At 44.3% G+C, this 16,960-nt stretch overlaps 1 protein-coding gene across 2 annotated transcripts in view; it reads left to right on the top strand.

The window, feature by feature from the left end:
* The window catches only part of TMEM178B (transmembrane protein 178B), a 220,020-nt gene that overhangs the window by 96,409 nt on the left and 106,651 nt on the right, over window positions 1–16,960 (top strand). The window contains exon 3 of one of the 2 annotated variants that reach the window (XM_086467872.1): window positions 14,209–14,255. The exons of the other annotated variant lie outside the window; for it this stretch is intronic. Coding sequence (XP_086323998.1) covers window positions 14,209–14,255 — 47 coding nt within the window. The remainder of the gene's footprint in view (window positions 1–14,208; window positions 14,256–16,960) is intronic. 2 annotated transcript variants of the gene reach the window in all.

The raw sequence follows: 16,960 nt of genomic DNA, 5'->3' as shown, positions 1-16,960 counted from the left end.
ACAAGGCAGAAGGTACAAAGACCCATACCAGAATGTGACAATTTTAAATTAAATGACGTTGTGAGCCCACCTAATGGAACTACTTTCAGTAAAGGATGACAGCCACTTATTCCCAGTAAACCAACACATTTACTTTCATCCCTACAGGCCATTAGGACACAAAAAAATTTCGGTTTAGCCTTCTGTGTACCCTCTGCCAGGCAGACAATAAATTCATTTAATCTTCTCCTTGAAGCTATGTCTGTTCCACGCTTTCCTTTGTGCCTATTAAATATTAAGGGACATATTTACTTGAGGTGTTTTCCAGTCCATATCCTCCAACCTTCACAAGGGGCAAAGCCACAAAGCCCTCTAGGGCAAGGCACTACCCTCACTCCAGTATCACATCCTTCCTCTGTGATGTGAGCAAAAGGCTGATTAAGGTTGCAGAGGATGGACACTATCCTGTAGGTCTCGCACGTGTCCAGGTTGTTGGTGGCTAATCTGTGTCTTGTGGGTCACCAGGAGAGTTGGTCTGTAAGTCTGAGCTGTGCTTAGGACAAACTGCTGACAAAACCTGTAGGTATTCCATACTGCCTGTTTCCTGTAGGGAGCCATCTGAACTGGTTTTCTCTGGTTAGAGACACTGAAATAAGCTTCACCTGACTTAAATTCACAGTGCTGTCACTGTTTACAGTGAAAAACACTGTAAAGGTTTGAAATAATTTCGTAAGTACATATATACGTGTATATATAGGCATTGGTGTACACATATGTATTTGTTAATATAGCATACATGTATGCTAATGTAAATCGAGGGACAATGTGTAATGAAAGATCAGATGGTACTATACATTCAGAAAAGGGTTTTATTTACTGTTGCACTCTGTAGATTTTTAAGCTAGTGCTGAGAGCTGAAAGAGCACTGAGCCTGATTTAGGGTGCCTTGTAAGACTGCTGTAAATTTTGGTCATCTTTGCCACCATCCTCATCCTCCCTTTGGTGATTTTTTTTTTTTTTTAATAGCTTTCAATAAGGAAGAGAATAACTGTAATGAAAGTCATTACAGCTTTCTCTTCCTGCTCTGGCTGCAAACCTGATGAGGCTCAGAGGCTATATGGATTTTTTTTCTAACCTGTTACTGATTGCTTGCATCCTTGAGGTACATGAGGCTTTGCATCTCTTCCCAGCACAAAATCCAGGGAATCCTTACCCTTGAAGCCTACCGTACATGAGATCTGGTGTTGGGTTTTCTATTTGGTAAGCTCAAGATCACGTGGGGACCCCTCACACAGTGTGTACGGGGATGCGGGTGTGTTCCTGTATGCATTGCGGTCGTTCTGTCAAACCCATTCCTCCAACAATTTTGAGATTTTTGCTTGCTCTCTCTGTCGTCTCTGTCCCTTTTATGAAAGTGACAAAAAATTTGTGGCTCATGAACAGGTGAAATTTTCTTTAAAAGGTCCTTTAAAATGTTAGTTTAGGATTTTGCTTTTCAACCATATGCCAGTGCTGCTGTTATTTCATGTTTATTGTCTTTTCAAGCTTTTTCAAATTTGAGTTACTTACATAAATCTTGACTGATCATTGTTTTACAAGCACATGGATTTTTATGACAGATTGAAACAACAGGTATATTAATACATTAACAAGAGAGTTAGGAGTAAAGAATGTGTGTGAGGGGATGAAGAGACAAGCAGTGCATCTATGAAGCCATTTGTAAAGTCAGGTGGTCTCACTCTTCCCATCCCTAAAACTTGCTTGGAGTCATGTTTGTGCTAAGCATGGACAAAAAGAAGTAGCATCTACCTAGGAAAGATTCTGTAGGCATATGCAGGAAGAGGAGCAAATGTGGGGACGTAGCTCATGTTCTTTGTCATTTTGTGGAGAATTAATAGCCTAGTCCCAGATAACTAGAGAAAACTTTTTCTGCTTTTCAGGCTTTGCCATCTACCTTCATTGATGACAGAACTTCAGTTAATGTTACCTTCACTCCTTTGTAGGGAGGTCTGCAGACCCACAGAAAGGGTGAGGCTAGAAGGGTTAGTGCTGAGCGGGCAGGTGTATTTTTGCAGAAGCTGAACTGGACATCGTGCAGGCAGTAAACAGCTGTGAGGCTCTCACTTTAGGTGCAGCAATGAGCTCTACTTGCTAGCTGTGAGAATCAAAATCCAGCTTTCCGTATGAAGGTGAAATGAAGTCTCTAGGGCCGTGTTAATTTGGGATTTAGTACCCTTCCAGTTGCTTAAAACAACAGAGCATAACCAAAGCATATGTGCAAGCCTGGTTTCTGTGCGCCCATTCATCCAGTGTTGATCTTGAGGAAGAAAAGTAGTTCTAGAAAATCTTTGGGATCACCACTGTATCCTAAAAATACTTTTTGCTGAATGAAATTCAGTAAGATGTACAAGGCTGCTTCCTTATGCTTTTGCATAGCTGTCTTTCTATGTACTGATGAGATATTTATATGCAAGTTTGTTGTTCCCTGTTTGCTGCTGGTTTATATTAACTCTCTGGATCTTCAGAATCTCAGATAAGGAAGGTGCTGGTTTAAAAAAAAAAATATTGTTTCTCCACAATATGGGTGCAGTTCTAGGGCTTTGAATTTTACATATGCCCCTGGGGTGTAATCAGAGATGATTAGAGGGGGCTTTAGTGCAGTGCCACGCTGCAGTGCACACTCGGTTTTATGGTAGGTGGGCAGTGAGCAGAGCATTGCTTACTGTCTGGAATAAGTACAGCCTGCCCTGTGCTTATTTCCAATCCTAAATTGGAAATACTGCTGCTTGAATTCGTGTCATTGGTCCTGGTCTGCGTGGGATCTCTGTGTGAAATGGAAGGCTACGTTTGCTTGGGTGCATGCCTGGCGAGCTGTCTGAACAGGGGGGACAAGATCTTTTTGAGACCAGCCGTCTCCACAGCCTCGTACCACAGCTCATGGCAACGGCAGGGGTTGTCTCACTGTTCACCCACACTGGCATTTTGCTCACGGTCCTTGGTGTTACTGCTTAGGCCCTAGAACAAATGCAGTGTGATGAGCTCCATTTTGACATTTGTCTATTAGGCTTTAGGCTGGCTTTTCACCTAGCATGTGTCATTCAAAAGTACCACGAGATGGCACTGTGCTAGTTCTGCTGCAGGCAATGACAGAAAACCTATTCTGAAGGGAAAATCAGCTCACTTCGCTCACAAGGTAGTGGGGTTGATAGACCTTCCCACCCCATGCCCACAGTATTACTGTTTCAGAACCAATTGAAAGACCATCTTCTTGCTTCCGCTGGAAGCTGGTAATGAATCTGACCTCTAGCAGGGCTTGTGCTAGGTTGTTCTGCTGGGGTACAGGTGCAGAGGAGCGGAGGGTTTGCAAAGGGGAAATTAAGAAGTGGCAAAGGTTGCTTTGAATATCAGTTCATTGTACTGCCAGGCCACCACACCGTGCTGGATGGAGAAAAGATGCTCTCTTCCCCTGGCACTCTGTTTCTTCTAAGGCTGCCCCAGCAACGTATAAGCAGTGTCTTCTCAACAGGTTTTGTATTGGAAAATTGTCTGTAGTCCCATTTTGAAGGGGCTTTGTGCTCTTTTCTTTGTGTGCTTGTGACCCTTTCATGATGACTTGCGTTGTTCCCTCCTTCCCTGCCCCTTTCTGACTGGCACCTTTAATTGCTCCCTGTCTCTTCCCGTTTCTTTGCTACTTCTGGTATTAATCGATTTCACTTTATGGCTCCTGCGAAGGGAACTATAACAAGGAGTCCCAGAGTGGCTTTTGAGCCATGTTCTTTTGCTTGACAGCACAACTCTTCAGTCTTTGTCCTATTTCCAGGCAAAGCTGACTTTGCCAGTGGAGCAAACCGGGGACAATGCCCATTGCTGAATACAACTTGGGAGCACCACACGTGTAACAGCAGAGCAGGGAGATGACCAAGTGGTGCCTATCTGTTCTGCCATGTGTGTGCCCTGCCATGCCATCTGTTATTATTACCCAGGGCTAATCTGTTAAATTTCAGGCCATCTAATGGTATGACTGTATTAGCTCTGGGAAATGTAGGTCCCTTCATTTTTAGTACAGGTCAACTAATTTTGCTCTTCTGAAACAAGTTTAAAGCTAAGAACTGACTTCCTGGTTCCCAGGGAATGAAAACACTACCCCCTTGTGAGGATAACAGGATTTTCTCCATTTCCTGCGAAGGACGCAAAGGTTGAGGTATAAAAGTTAGATGACTTGCTCAGGGGCATCTGGAGAACTAGTACTGAAACTCTGAATCCTCCTTGATCTTGTGCTCAGTCCTTTAAGAGATGTATCCCTTTAAGGGTTATACCACCCATATTTAAAAAATGGCCTGCACACACTACACAGATGTTCCCTGGTAAATGCACTGACACAGGGACTAGGACTGCCACGCTCAGACTCTCAATTCAGTAAATAACTTCCCTTCTCCATTTTCTCTTTCCCCCCCTCCTTTCCTGTGTTCCTCTCCATCTTTTTATAGTTCTTTTGTCTTTCCACACCTGTCTTAACTCTTCTCCCCTCTTCTTCTTCGATTTCCTTCTCCTCTTTCACTACTTTTTTCTCCCTTCCTGGAGGTGGTCACCCCGGGGCCATGAGCAGTGCAAGCATCTCCCAGCCTGCCTCACTTTGCAAGTAGCTGCTTTCTCTCATTTTTCCACTCTCCTTTGCCATTTTGGGAATAGCAGCGTGGACGGAAGTCTGAACCTTCAGCAGGGGGGTAGCAGACAGGGCTCAAGCTGCCACATGGATGCACTAGAGGAAAGCAGGGGGGAACAGGCTGCAGTGAAAGGGCAGACACAGATGTCATTTTTCACCACTGATCTTTTGCTCTGAGGGAGGGAAGGAAGAGCCTTAAATCCCCTCTTCTTCACTTGGACTCTCTCTAGTCACCCAACTTTGGGCAGGCTGATTCCAGGTAGCTGAGCTGGCAGGTTGTTAACAGTCACTGTGTCCACAGGCTGCCCCCTCAGACTGTGCTTTTGTTTGCAGTACTGTGATTTTTAAGACGCTGCTTTCTGCTTCCCTTTGGGGACCGACAGAGTGTTTCTGTTGCACTTTGTGACCTGAGCTTTAAAGGCCGTAGGAGGCCTTTCCCCTTCCCAATGAAGTCAGCTGCAGGAAACAGAAAGGCAGATGAATGCACCAAGTGGGAAGGGATTGGGAAAGGGTTTTGCTGGCTTAGAAGTGGGTTGTGGGCCCTCCCAAGCACGCACCTTCCAGACCTGCTGAGAGCCTTCCAAACCCATTGCACTCCCATTCCAACTTCTCTGTTTTAAATAAAGGCAGGGGAAGTTAGGAACCTCTCCTGGTTTATATGAACTCCTAGAATGAAACTGGGTATTTTTATTTGTTTTCTAGGCATTGTTTTACAAACATCCAGGGACTGTAGATTTTTCAGAATAGTGTACAGTGTAACTGACCTTGTAACCTTCCTCTTGGATTTTTCAACCTCTGTGCCTTCGCACCCTCAAGTTGGCCTCTGCATCCCTCAGCAAAGGAACGTGTGACAAAGAAGCCCTTTTGTCCAGCCCTTTGTGCTGGACAAAAAAAGAAAGTGCAATCTTCCTAAGATTGGCTAGGGAGAGAATGGCCTGCCAAACAGTGAAGAAATAATCTGTGATGAACATACTTCATGGTTCTCTCTGCCTGATTCCTCAGATGCAATTTCACCATCAGTGGGAATGTTTTTTCTCTTGGGTACATTTGCAGAGAATACTGATAGTTAGCACCTATGTTGCCAAGGCAGTCTGCAAATGTTAATTAGAAAGTCCCAATGAAGAAAAGAAGCAAAAACTGTATTTTGGAGCTAGGTAAACTGAGTCACATATAGTTCAGACATTTTGCATAATCTCATAAAACAGATCAATTGCAGAGCTAGAAGAAGCAGCAGTTTAAAGCTAATGTGCCTGCATGGCTGATGCCAGCTCCTCTGTGATCAAGACAAGATGACAGTTGATCCTTAGCTCCCAGCTCTGGGATATGGCACTTGATATTTTCTTTCTCACAACACAGGTGGAGCTTCTGGAAAAGTTGGCTATCTTCTTTCTTCCCTTTCTTGTCTTTTCTTTTCTCACAGCAAGCTCTGTCTGCCTACATACCTGTTTCTCAAGGAGGGATTGCTTCACAGCACTATTTGGCTCGGCTCAATCAGCAGCTAATAGCTTCTTTCTAATAGGTTCCTCGTAGTCCAGCTGCAGTTTGTTGGATTTATTCTGTTTTAATATATTGCCCATTTATCTCCTGCACTGTGTAGTCCCCATTGTGGAGATGCCTCCTGTTTGGCACTCTTTCATGATTTGATAGTTTTTGAGCCCAGTGGTTGGAGTGTGCATGATGATCTGTGCTTGGCATCACTCCCACCCGGCACAGTGGGGCATTTTGCAGAAGCAGCACTTCCCTCAAAGCTGGAGTGTTATGAAATCCATATTGAACCAGGCTGTCCAGTCAGCCTGTCCAGAGCTGACCCAGGGCAGAGGACAAGTAGGCAGCTGGCTGAGATGGCAGCCAGCCTGGTTTCCTCGAGAAATGGAGAGGCGCTCTTCCATCCTCCCCCTGCCTCTGCTTTGCAATGCCTCTTAGGAGCTCCTCCTGGCCCAACACCTGCAGCCCCTGCCTTACCATACTTTATTCCAGCAACAGCTCCCAGCTCTCTCTGTCATCAGGCTGGTGCCCCTCCTGCAGTCTGCTCCACCAGCCCCTTTGCTCTAAGGAGCCACCCCTCAAGCAGAGCCCAGGCTGTTCAGGCTGCCAGGGAAGGGACATGGGGAGTTTGGAGGGGACAACTGCTGTGAGGTATCATATCTCCCAATTGTGAAAAATCACAGCCCCCACCTCTACTCCTGCCACGCTCCTGGCGCGAGGGGAGCAGAAATCCCTGCTCTGTGGGGACTCTGCCCCTCCTGATCCTGCCCTTTCTCTGCCCTATGTCATGCAAGAGTGGAGCTGATGGCCAGCCCTGCCCTTTCCTCCTCTTAAGCCCTTTCTAGCAGATGGGGAAGCAAGGAGAGAGCAAAAAGTTTTGTGTGGGGAAAAAGATTGGAGGAGGAGACTTTATTGCTGAAGTGTGTTGGAAGTGACAGTTTAGGGGTCTCAGGTTAGGCTAAGGGAAGTGATGTATCCTAGAGGATGGGGATAGAAGAAGAGGGCCAAGGAGGAAAAGCAGACTGTCTATGAATAAGGAGGTTCCCTAAAACTTCTTTCTTCTCTCTTGGTCCCTGCCTAGATCCACCATCTCCTGAGAGCCTTCAGCTCACTCCTAGCCCTCTTCACCCCTCTGGTATCCGCTGCTTCTCACCCTCTGACCCAGAACCTGCTCTGGTGCTGTTAAAAATTTAAATTTTACCTACAAATACAAGAACTTTTGAACAAGCTCTGGCCTGATGTATATCCAATATTGTTCTTTCTATTCTGGGTTGTATGTCTGTGGTTCATATGACAGAGCTGCGGTTTTTAGAAAGTTGTACTCCCTCTTCTAACTTTGAGCCATGTGTAAGGTCTCTGGTGGGGAAAGCAAGGTCGTTTAGCAAACTGCTGTTTAGAAAAGATAAAGTTTATTTAAACCTCTGCCTTGTAAGTGCCTAAGGTTGTAAGGCTGAGTATGCAAAACAGATCAAAACCATAAAGCTTCCTTCAGTTAGTTAAGGTCTGAGAAAATGTGTTTTCTGCATTGCAGACAAAATGCAGGCATTCAGAAGGAAACAAATATTAAGAATTTGAAAAGTAATAATAGCCTAAATCCCATGCTTTAGCATAGGTACTTCTTGTTGCCACCTGGTCAAGTTTTGCAGCAGGAAACGTAATATTTGTTGTCTTGGGTGACACTAGCCTTTGGGCTTCTCTCTGATCTCTCCTGATGCCGGCAATGTTGAGGTAAATGTTCAATGGATGTTATCATCTCTTTCCTGGGCAGTGCTGCTTTTTGACTGTCCTACTAACTTTTTGGGACTACTGGCAATTCACACAAATTAGAAGAGTGTACAAGCTTACCTGTGATAGTCTGAAGCAGTTGTGAAAATATGAGAAAAGTAAGTTCTGATCTTCTCTAAGGACACTCATGCATGTCCAGAGTTCAGCCTGCATCAGGACAAAGCACGTGAGCTGGTGGGCCAGCAGCATATCATCTGCTTTATATAACTGAATGGAGAAGAATCTTTAAAAATGGCTTGCTTTCCTTCAAATGCTATGTAACTCTGATATTAGAAAGTGTGTTAATAAGCAAGCAACCTCCTTCGCACATCTGAACACAAATATCATAACCACAAACCCCCAAGTCCCCAAACTTTTAAATAGCCTGATTACAAACCCTTCTGCTAATCACTCTTACAATTTCCCTGTCTTTGTGATAAATAACATTTCACAGCTTCTCAAGTCATTATAACATCTTCCCAAAAATGCCCAGACTTCATGTATAAGATACCAGCAGGAAAATACCTTGTAAAATGCAAATGCATTAAAAATAAAAATCTTCTCATAGTTCACAGAGCAATAAAAAAAGAGCTCAAAATGAAGCTGGTTGTCCCTTTACAGGTCACCTTCAGGGTTGCTGAGCTGTGATGAAAGGTATTTCTTCCCACTTGATAAGAATAATGTGTTTATTGGATGGGCAGAATGCAATTTATGAGCTCCTGAGCTATCTATTTCCTGGGGCTTGAATTGAGCTGGGTCATTATTTGTTCTCCAGCTTCACACCCTTATTTTTGTAAAGGAAGTCACTGATCTTTGTGAAGACTATGAAAATGAGTCAGCAGGTCCACCTGAGTCTGCAGACAGCCTGAAACCATAGCTTGTGGACATGTCAGGAGCTGTCTTGCTAGCATGCAAGCCTGGTGCCTGGTTACTGTAATTTCAGTGGCAACGTCATGAATTGCTGCACTGCTGCACAGCGTGTGGTGTGGTAAAGGGATGAACGTATTACGAACAGATGCTTTTTTGTCATCGTTATTTTTTTTTCCTCTGCAATGAGGAGTGGCAGTTGTTTATTTCAGCTGGCATATCAGGATCACCTGGCACTCCAGAGAGGAATTTTCCTACACACAGCACAGTTTTAAATATTCCTTAATTTTGGTCCCGTCTCTGAAACTCTCCCAAGAAATGCCTGACAGAACATGTATGAAAGCATTTTTAACAGCTGCAGAATTTGTGGCTGATGCTTTGCTTTGTTGTCTCAAGTACGTCAGGTACTTGATTACTTCCAACTTATATTAGTATTGTACTTTGTGAGTGATGCTTTAGAAAATATCACTGCTTGTTTGTCCCAAGTTCAGCCCTTGATATCCATATTTTATGGATGAATAAATACTTCATTGTCACTTAGCAACGTTAACTGTTGCTTAAGTCAAAATGTCTTTGTGGGATGATTTTCCAAGATTTTGAATATTTTATAAAGCATTTAATTTCTTTCTCCTTGGTACATAAATGAAGAGACAGTGATGCTTTAAAAAATTATTAAATAGCAATTCTGTTTAAGAATCAAGTCTTTCAGTCTAAACCAGTAATTTCTGGCAGTGGCTTTGATGCACCTATAATGGCTTTGAAACTCTCACAAGAAAAAAAATCTGTTAGTGAGAGAATATTTTATAAAAGATCCATTAGCCCAGTATCTTTCTCTTGGTCAAAAGGAAGGATTTGTGGGTGATAATGGCTCTCAAAAATATATGCCTTGTCTTTCTTACATGAGGTTCTGTTTTAGAGAGTTATGTTAGGTTTTCAGATACTGGCAATTTGCTGAACGTTTTGCTGTTCCTCATCCTTGAAAAGTGCTTGTTACACTAGCAAGTGTCAAAATCCGTAGATTCTATTTATTGCCCTTTATAAAGCGCTTATCACTGTGATATTCAGGGACTGTACATGGATTAAAAAGCAGCAAGGAAGCTGTCTTGGAGGAGGTGGTGTGACTTGTTGTGCTGGGTGTCCTACAATGTAAAGCACTGTATAACTGGGATGGGGAATGGACACAGGTAATCAAAATATTCTTTGCAGGAAGACGTAAGCTACAGCTACTTAAAACTGAGCAACCTAGGGCTGTCACCACACCAGAGCTGGGGCAATCTCCGTGCTGTGACTCGTAGATGTACCCTCATGTCTTAATCCACTCCACCCCTGCTTCAGGTGTCCCTGGCGGGTATCCCCACCCATTTTGCAAAGGTGAGCTCAGCAATGCTGGATCCTCTTCCATGCTGTGACACTTCTCCTTCGAGTGAAGGAAGCACCAGTATCATCTGCAACATGGAGAAAAAGAGTGTATTTTATTGCTCGGGGGAGTAACTGCCTGGTTGGCCCAGGCTGTGCCATGTTCCTCCTCCTGTATGCTGGCTGGATGCTGTCTGTGCGGCCTTCGAGCTGAGAGCTGTGGTAGCCACACACATCCCCGCTGATGCCCATCGGGCTCTCTGCGGGCACAGGTGGCTATCACTTACCTTAACTCAGGAAATGGTTTCAGTAATTTCTTCATAAGTTTGGAGGCTTTAGTATCTTCTGTTTATAACAAGAAGAAGTGTACCTTCTCCTGCAATCAGGAAGGGATTTCCTGGGGAATAGATGGGCAGCGGTTCCACTGGTGGTCTTCTCCCCAGGTGGCCCCTTCACTGAGATGAAGTCCCAGTGCTGGGACGTGCTGCAGAGCTGTGCTGTAACCTAGGTGTAATAAAAACTCCTGCCATTTTAAAATAGTGCTTCATGAAGAATTTTTTTGACTTGTTCTTATCGGTGACATTTAGCTACGGGAAATTGAAAACACTGTTTCTTTTATCAGCAAGTTCAAGCACAGTTTTTGATAAGACAGTGGTTGCACCACTAGTGAGGGGAAGGTCTGCAGCCCACACCAGGTCTGGAGCATAGAGGCAGCAGCCCGAGGCGCAGCTTCAGCTTTTAAACCCTAAGCAAGGTGCTCCTCTCTGCTGGCTGGCTCAAACAAAGGCTTTCTGGACAGGCTCTGGATTTCCAGTCACCAAAACTACTACTTCTGCCTATGCCACAGCCACAGCATCCTGCAGTCTTCTCCCAAGCATTTGACTGACAGCTTTTTTGGGAAAAAAAAACAAAAGAACTTCTATAAAAAGATGCCTCAATGAGCAAAATAAGCAAGTTTAATAGCCTCGTATATGGGTGGAAATTCCTGCAAGCATTGCTTTATAGACTGAAAGGATTTTTTTCCCCCAAGAAGTTTTGAGGAAAATTTCATTTCTACACGAAATGTTAATTTTAAAACTTTTCCTTTACATCTATTTTTGGAATTATTTAAAATGTTGACGTTATAGTTACCAGTAAAATTAAAATGTTAACTCCATCTAGTTTCAACAAGAATACTGATTTCTGTGTACTATTGCAACTTTGTAATACAGGGGGTGTCACATGTTCACCCTTCATGGAGCTGAATGTAGTACTTCGAGTTCCTTCCAGTTGAATATTCCTGAGATGAAAATGATGATGACACTGACGTTACCTGGATGGGTGGTTAAGATCCTAAATACCAGATTGTCCTTTGTAGTTCACACCATCCTATTTTATTCCCACTGTAGAACAGTAGCCCAGCATGCTGTAGAAATACCAGCAGCGAAACAGTTAAAGGAAAAAAAAAAATCCTGTACAGCGGAAGGGTCCCCTAAAATAATGCCTACTTGACATAGTTACTGATCCTATGCCTTTGCTTTCCCTCCTTCCCCCCCCTCCTCCTACTTGGTCCAGTTTTTCATTAAGATGTAGGAACTGGATCAATGGACTGAGGGCAGGTGGCTGCTTAGGTCCCGTAGTCCTGGGTGGAATTGACTGTGATGATGAAGTGGACCCTCATTTTGCATTAAAGGCTGATGCTAATCCCTCTTTCCCATTAAGAAACTGCCACCAAAGAGCAAACTTATTTCCTTGTGTTTTGACAGAAGATGAACAATTGCATTACGGAAGCAATTTGGGAGAGCGTAAAAGCTGTCAGCACAACTAGAGCTGCGTGTTCACAGAGAGAAGCTTTGTCTTTTCAACGCATCAGCTTTTTCCTGACCACATATGGCCATATAGCCTGGTGTACGTGAAAGAACAGGCACATACAGGACTGCAGGAGTGCCTGCAAGTCACTAGCCAGATTCCCTTTTTTTTTTACTTTTTGTTTGGTAGTTCTGAATGTGAGAGGTTTCTCGGTGGCTGACAGCAGATTTCTCTTCTTCAGGGAAAACGGCTGGGGGATAGATTCTGATCCCTTGTGCCATGTGTGGCCATCTACATGACTCCAAAAGGGACCTCAAAGTGCCACCATTTTCATCTGGTGGCATGCTGCCGTTACCGCGTGCCCACGCGAACAGCTCCGCACGGTGCCAGGAGACAGCCTGGTTTTCTTTTTAAACAAGCTGCTTTAGCATTTTGTTGTACGAGCGTGAGCTCCACAAGACTCCATGAGAAACCAGACATGAAAAACAGAGTTTGGACATGGCTCTGGTGGTGAGCGGCTCTGCAGCCTACAGAGTAATGCAGAGCACTCTTCCCCCCCCCCCCAATAGTCAGTAAGAACCACTGTGGGCTGGGGCCATCGGTTCAGATTGGTCTCCCTTTTGCCACATGGTCCTTGCAGTGGTACAGGGCTCCTTGGTTGTGTGGTCTGGGAGGCCAGAGGTGTTCCTTTGCCCCCTCTCGTTGCTGTAGATGATGTTGTAGCTGTTCTGTGCATTCATTTGGCACAGGGAAGTTCTCAGCGAGTAGTTGTGCACCAGGGAAGGCAGATGCCTGTTTGCACAATACGTGAGGGCATATGGGGAACTGCAGGCGTGGTTCAAGGTGTGTCAGCGTCCCAGGCGATCTGTGCTTGCACTGGGGTTGGCATGTTTGTGGCAGCAGATAGGGCTGGGGGATGTGATTGATCTGGGCTAAACACATGTAAGATGAGGAATGCAGTCGTGTTTTTCGTGGCTCTGGCAGTCAGGGGACTTGGATTCCACTCCTAATCCTGCCACTTGTGCCTCAGTTGTCCTGTTGATAAAAAGGGACTGCAGCTTTTTGCTGTACCGTGCTGATACTAAGAGGCCAAATTCTTCTCACTATTTGCAAATGATTTTGAGGCTGAAAGCTAGTATGTAAATATAAAATATATTAAGTTTTGTTGCAAAACAAAAAAAAATGTTTTTAATTGTGCATTGTTTGAGCAATCGGTTTCTTGCAGGAATTCAAATAAAGATCATAGCTTTTCACATCATTTGAAAGAGGCAGTTGGTAGCAGCGTGACAGAAAAATACCTTAGAAAATTCAAGCACAGTCATCTCCACAGAAAATACTTAAGGTTTTGCCCTTTTGTCTTTCCTTTTCAGTTCTGAGTTTCTTCCCCATATGCCCTACAGATAGTATCCCTGCCTGGAGAGATGCCCCCCTTCCCAATACCCAAATCTTCATTTTCTCACATCAGTGAGTGTATATTAAGGAGTGGGTGGTAGGTGAAAGGATATTATTTGACAGCTAATATTGTAAATGCTGTCTAATATGGTTTGTATATGGGAACAGTAATAGCTACTGCTGCTGTGGTTTTGTTGCTGCAGGGAAAATGCAATAAATAGGAATTTCAGAGGAAGATATGGCAATGAGGAAAGGTCCTGGGATTTCATTTGTTCCTATTGTGCTACCACTGTCTAAATGTCCCTTCTCATGTTACTGGAATAAAATATAGATCTAAACAGATAATGGCATGCTATGGATATGCCACACAAAGGCAATATACGTACCTGTTCCCATTAAAATTCGTCTATATGATCCTCTGTGGAAAACAGTGACATTATGTTTCATAAACCCTTCCATTTCAAGATCTCAAAGCACTCTCCAAAGAGTAATCGTTCATCTTTATGCTGCCCTGTGGTAAGTTAGCATTATTGTTCTCCTTTAATAGGTGAAGAAGGTGGGATGCTCCATAACCACATCATAAGCCAGTAGCAAAGCTGGGAAGAATGCGCACTTCTGACCTTGCTTGCTTTATCCACTAGGCTGTACTTTTTCCTTGCAACCTCAGCAGTGTCTGCCACTGCACATCATTTATTGGTTCCCTTGCTCAACGCTCTGTATTTCCCTCGTTTGCTCTTCCCTTTTGTCAAGGCACCCAAGCATGTCGAAGACTGCAGAGCACATATTAAGGAACAAGATTGTGAGGGAATAAGATGCAGCTTCTCGGCTTATTAAAATAAAGGAATGCATTTAATGCGTGCCCTGGCAGTAGAAGAAGGAGAGAAGGTAATGCTCTCCCTCCTTTGCATGTGTAGGCTGTGTTCCTGGACACCCTTGGAGGAAGCCCCTGCCTGACTTGCCAGTAGGTGTGGCAACAGAACATAAAGCCAGTATTTTATTATAATTTCTCTTCCAGGATCACTGAGGAATATTTGATTAGCCAGAAAGTTGTATGATGTGTCCTGGAAATGTCATGGGTGTGCTCATAAACTGGTCGGTTGCCTTTTCTCTGCCTGTCCATTGCTGCATGTCTGATGGTAGGCGGAAGGGACAGCGGGGTTTCTGAGCTAGTTAAGAGCTCTGTGCGCTTATCATGTGCTGTCTCATTTTCTCCAGGGGTACTTGGTTTTTGGTTTTTTTTTTGCCAGTGTCAAGATGCTTCTACATACTTCTCAGTGAAGTATTTTTGAGGGTTAAGCAAAGGCCTATTCCTTAAGCCTTAGCAGTGTTCTGACTCGGGCAGGGCTTAGGGGGTATTTTTCTTACCTGCAACTGTCGTGGATTGGCCTGTTACTGCTGGAAGGATCTGTGGTATTTGCACATCTAAGGACAGTTCACATCACAAATGGGGCTCTGTAGGGTTTTCTACCAGAACTTGATCTTCCTCTCCTCAACCCTGAATGTTACCTATGTATCGCTTAGTCTTTCCATACTCTCTTAACGTGACCTTTGTCACATCCTCAGTCCTGAATCTCTCTGCATAATCTGGTAAGCAAAACATCTCTCTGACTGCCTTCTCCACTTTCTTGAACACATCCAGTCATTCTGAAAATCTCACAAACATTTATGTGTGATCAAATGCACATGTTTTAATAAACAAATCTTTTGCCACTTCTGATCTTCTCTCTAGCTGAGATTTTCCTGAAGACCACCTGCTTTATCTGGATGACGGTATCTTGCTCCTGTGGTACCTGAAGTTTGGCCCTTTAGGACACTATTCCGTGCAGTCTTGATATAACCTCATTTCTATTTAAGATAATTAAACCAAATTCTGTTTCTCTGACTAGAGTGAAACAAATTACAGTGGGAGTTTTCAAAGCTTCTTCATCAGAACTCCCCAAAGTTTTTCCTTCTGATGGGCTCGGTGCCCAAGGAGGCCCATCCGCTGTCTCCACTCAGGGTTTCTCTTGTGAGGACTTCTGTTGCTTTCTGTCTCCAGTACACCATCTGGACACTGGCTCATCCCCTGCCTTGCAACATTTGAACCTGGAAAACCCTTCAGTAGAGACAGCTGTGATCTGACCAGTCTCCTGCTCTTGCTGATGCTGTCCCTTCTGCTGTTTTCTGGTGTAATATCACTCTGTGAAAAGGCTTGACTGCCTCTGCTGACAAATCTGAAAGATCATAACCATTGGTTTTAGCATTGTGGCTGGTCATTTTCAGGTTGCATCTAGTCCACCCTTGGATCATTTGTTCCTTTCCATGGTTGAACTGGAGAGTGTCTAATTCAGCCCAGCAGTGCTGAGTGCACCTGTGTAAGACTGCAGCTGCACCCCTTACGCCTACTCCAAATTTTTGTTCATCCTAGTGCATAACTTATCTCAGTGAATGACTATGGATGCAGAAGGGTTAATAAGATGTGGGCTTAGTCTGTGCGTACTGAGACATTGAGGCCCAGATGGTGTGCTTAATTACTCTGACCAACTCTGGCACCATCCCATTCCAGAGGGAATTAAATGAGGAATGGTGTGTCAGAGACTGTTCCTTTCCAATCTCCCCAGAGCACTTCAGTGGTACAAGCTCCACAACACATTAGACCTAGCTCAAACATCCCCAAGACAAAGGGGCTTTGGGGTGGTGGCTACCCTTGAGGTTACCAGCTGGGCTTTTACACGCTCGGCACTCTGTCGGGGCTGCACTGGGAGCGCCTCATTACAAGTGACTCCAGGTCACCATTTTCTTTGCAGAAGCAGTTAAATTCTGATCATGAGCATGGCTATAATGCTCACAGCTTGTAGAGCCTCAAATGCATGATGAGAGCTTGCTCTACAAGTCTTATTGTTAATCCAGGCCCCCCACACACTGTCTTGGTGTCTTGGTTGGCAATATACCTGCCCTCAGACAGAAGTTACAGGGCTGATCCCCGTTTGCTGTCAGGAGGGAAAATCCGAAGCACATCCACAGAACGAGCAATCTGTATTTTCACTTCTAGCGTGTGCATCTGCAGAGCGAGGCTGGACATCAGAGGAATGCAGATGGCCCCATGGCAAGACGTGAGCCGACCCCAGATGGTGCAGCTTAGCCTTTCCCAAGGAGTTATGGCCTGGCTGCAGTGGTTGACTCCCCAGTTGGATCTGCTCTTGCCTGCAGCGCCAGGTCTGGTAACCAGCTGTTAGGAGGAAGCTGGCTGTTCTTGATTTAGCAGAGCAGTGGCCAACACACATACGCCTTGACACACTTCCCACATCCCCTCTTCCTGTAACTACCGGGAGTTTTAAGTGATAGAAATACTAGAGAATGAACATTTTTAGCAGGGGCTGATGCAATTAGAATTGCACATAACAATATCAAGGTGCTTTAAAATTTAAAGTCCTGTTTTCAGACTGAACCTGGGAGGCATGCTGCATTTGGCAAAGAATTGTTATACTTGGTTTCTGGTCTTAAATAAAGCTTTTCCTTTTTCTTTTTCTTTTTTTTTTTCCCCTTTCCTGTCCCATCTTTTCAAATAAGAGCAAAACTAATTCGGTTATTTCTGAGAAAAATAAAAGGGGAGAATGGGAAGTGTCTTTTAGGTGGTTTTCTTAAGCTGTTTTTCAGCAGTAATGGCAGATGTTTGCACATTGTGAT

This window comes from Leptosomus discolor, chromosome 1, assembly GCF_034619465.1.
Source record: "Leptosomus discolor isolate bLepDis1 chromosome 1, bLepDis1.hap2, whole genome shotgun sequence".
NCBI lineage: Eukaryota > Metazoa > Chordata > Aves > Leptosomiformes > Leptosomidae > Leptosomus > Leptosomus discolor.
The sequence above is the reverse complement of the archived record's forward strand: the minus strand, read 5'-3'. Positions and strand labels throughout refer to the sequence as shown.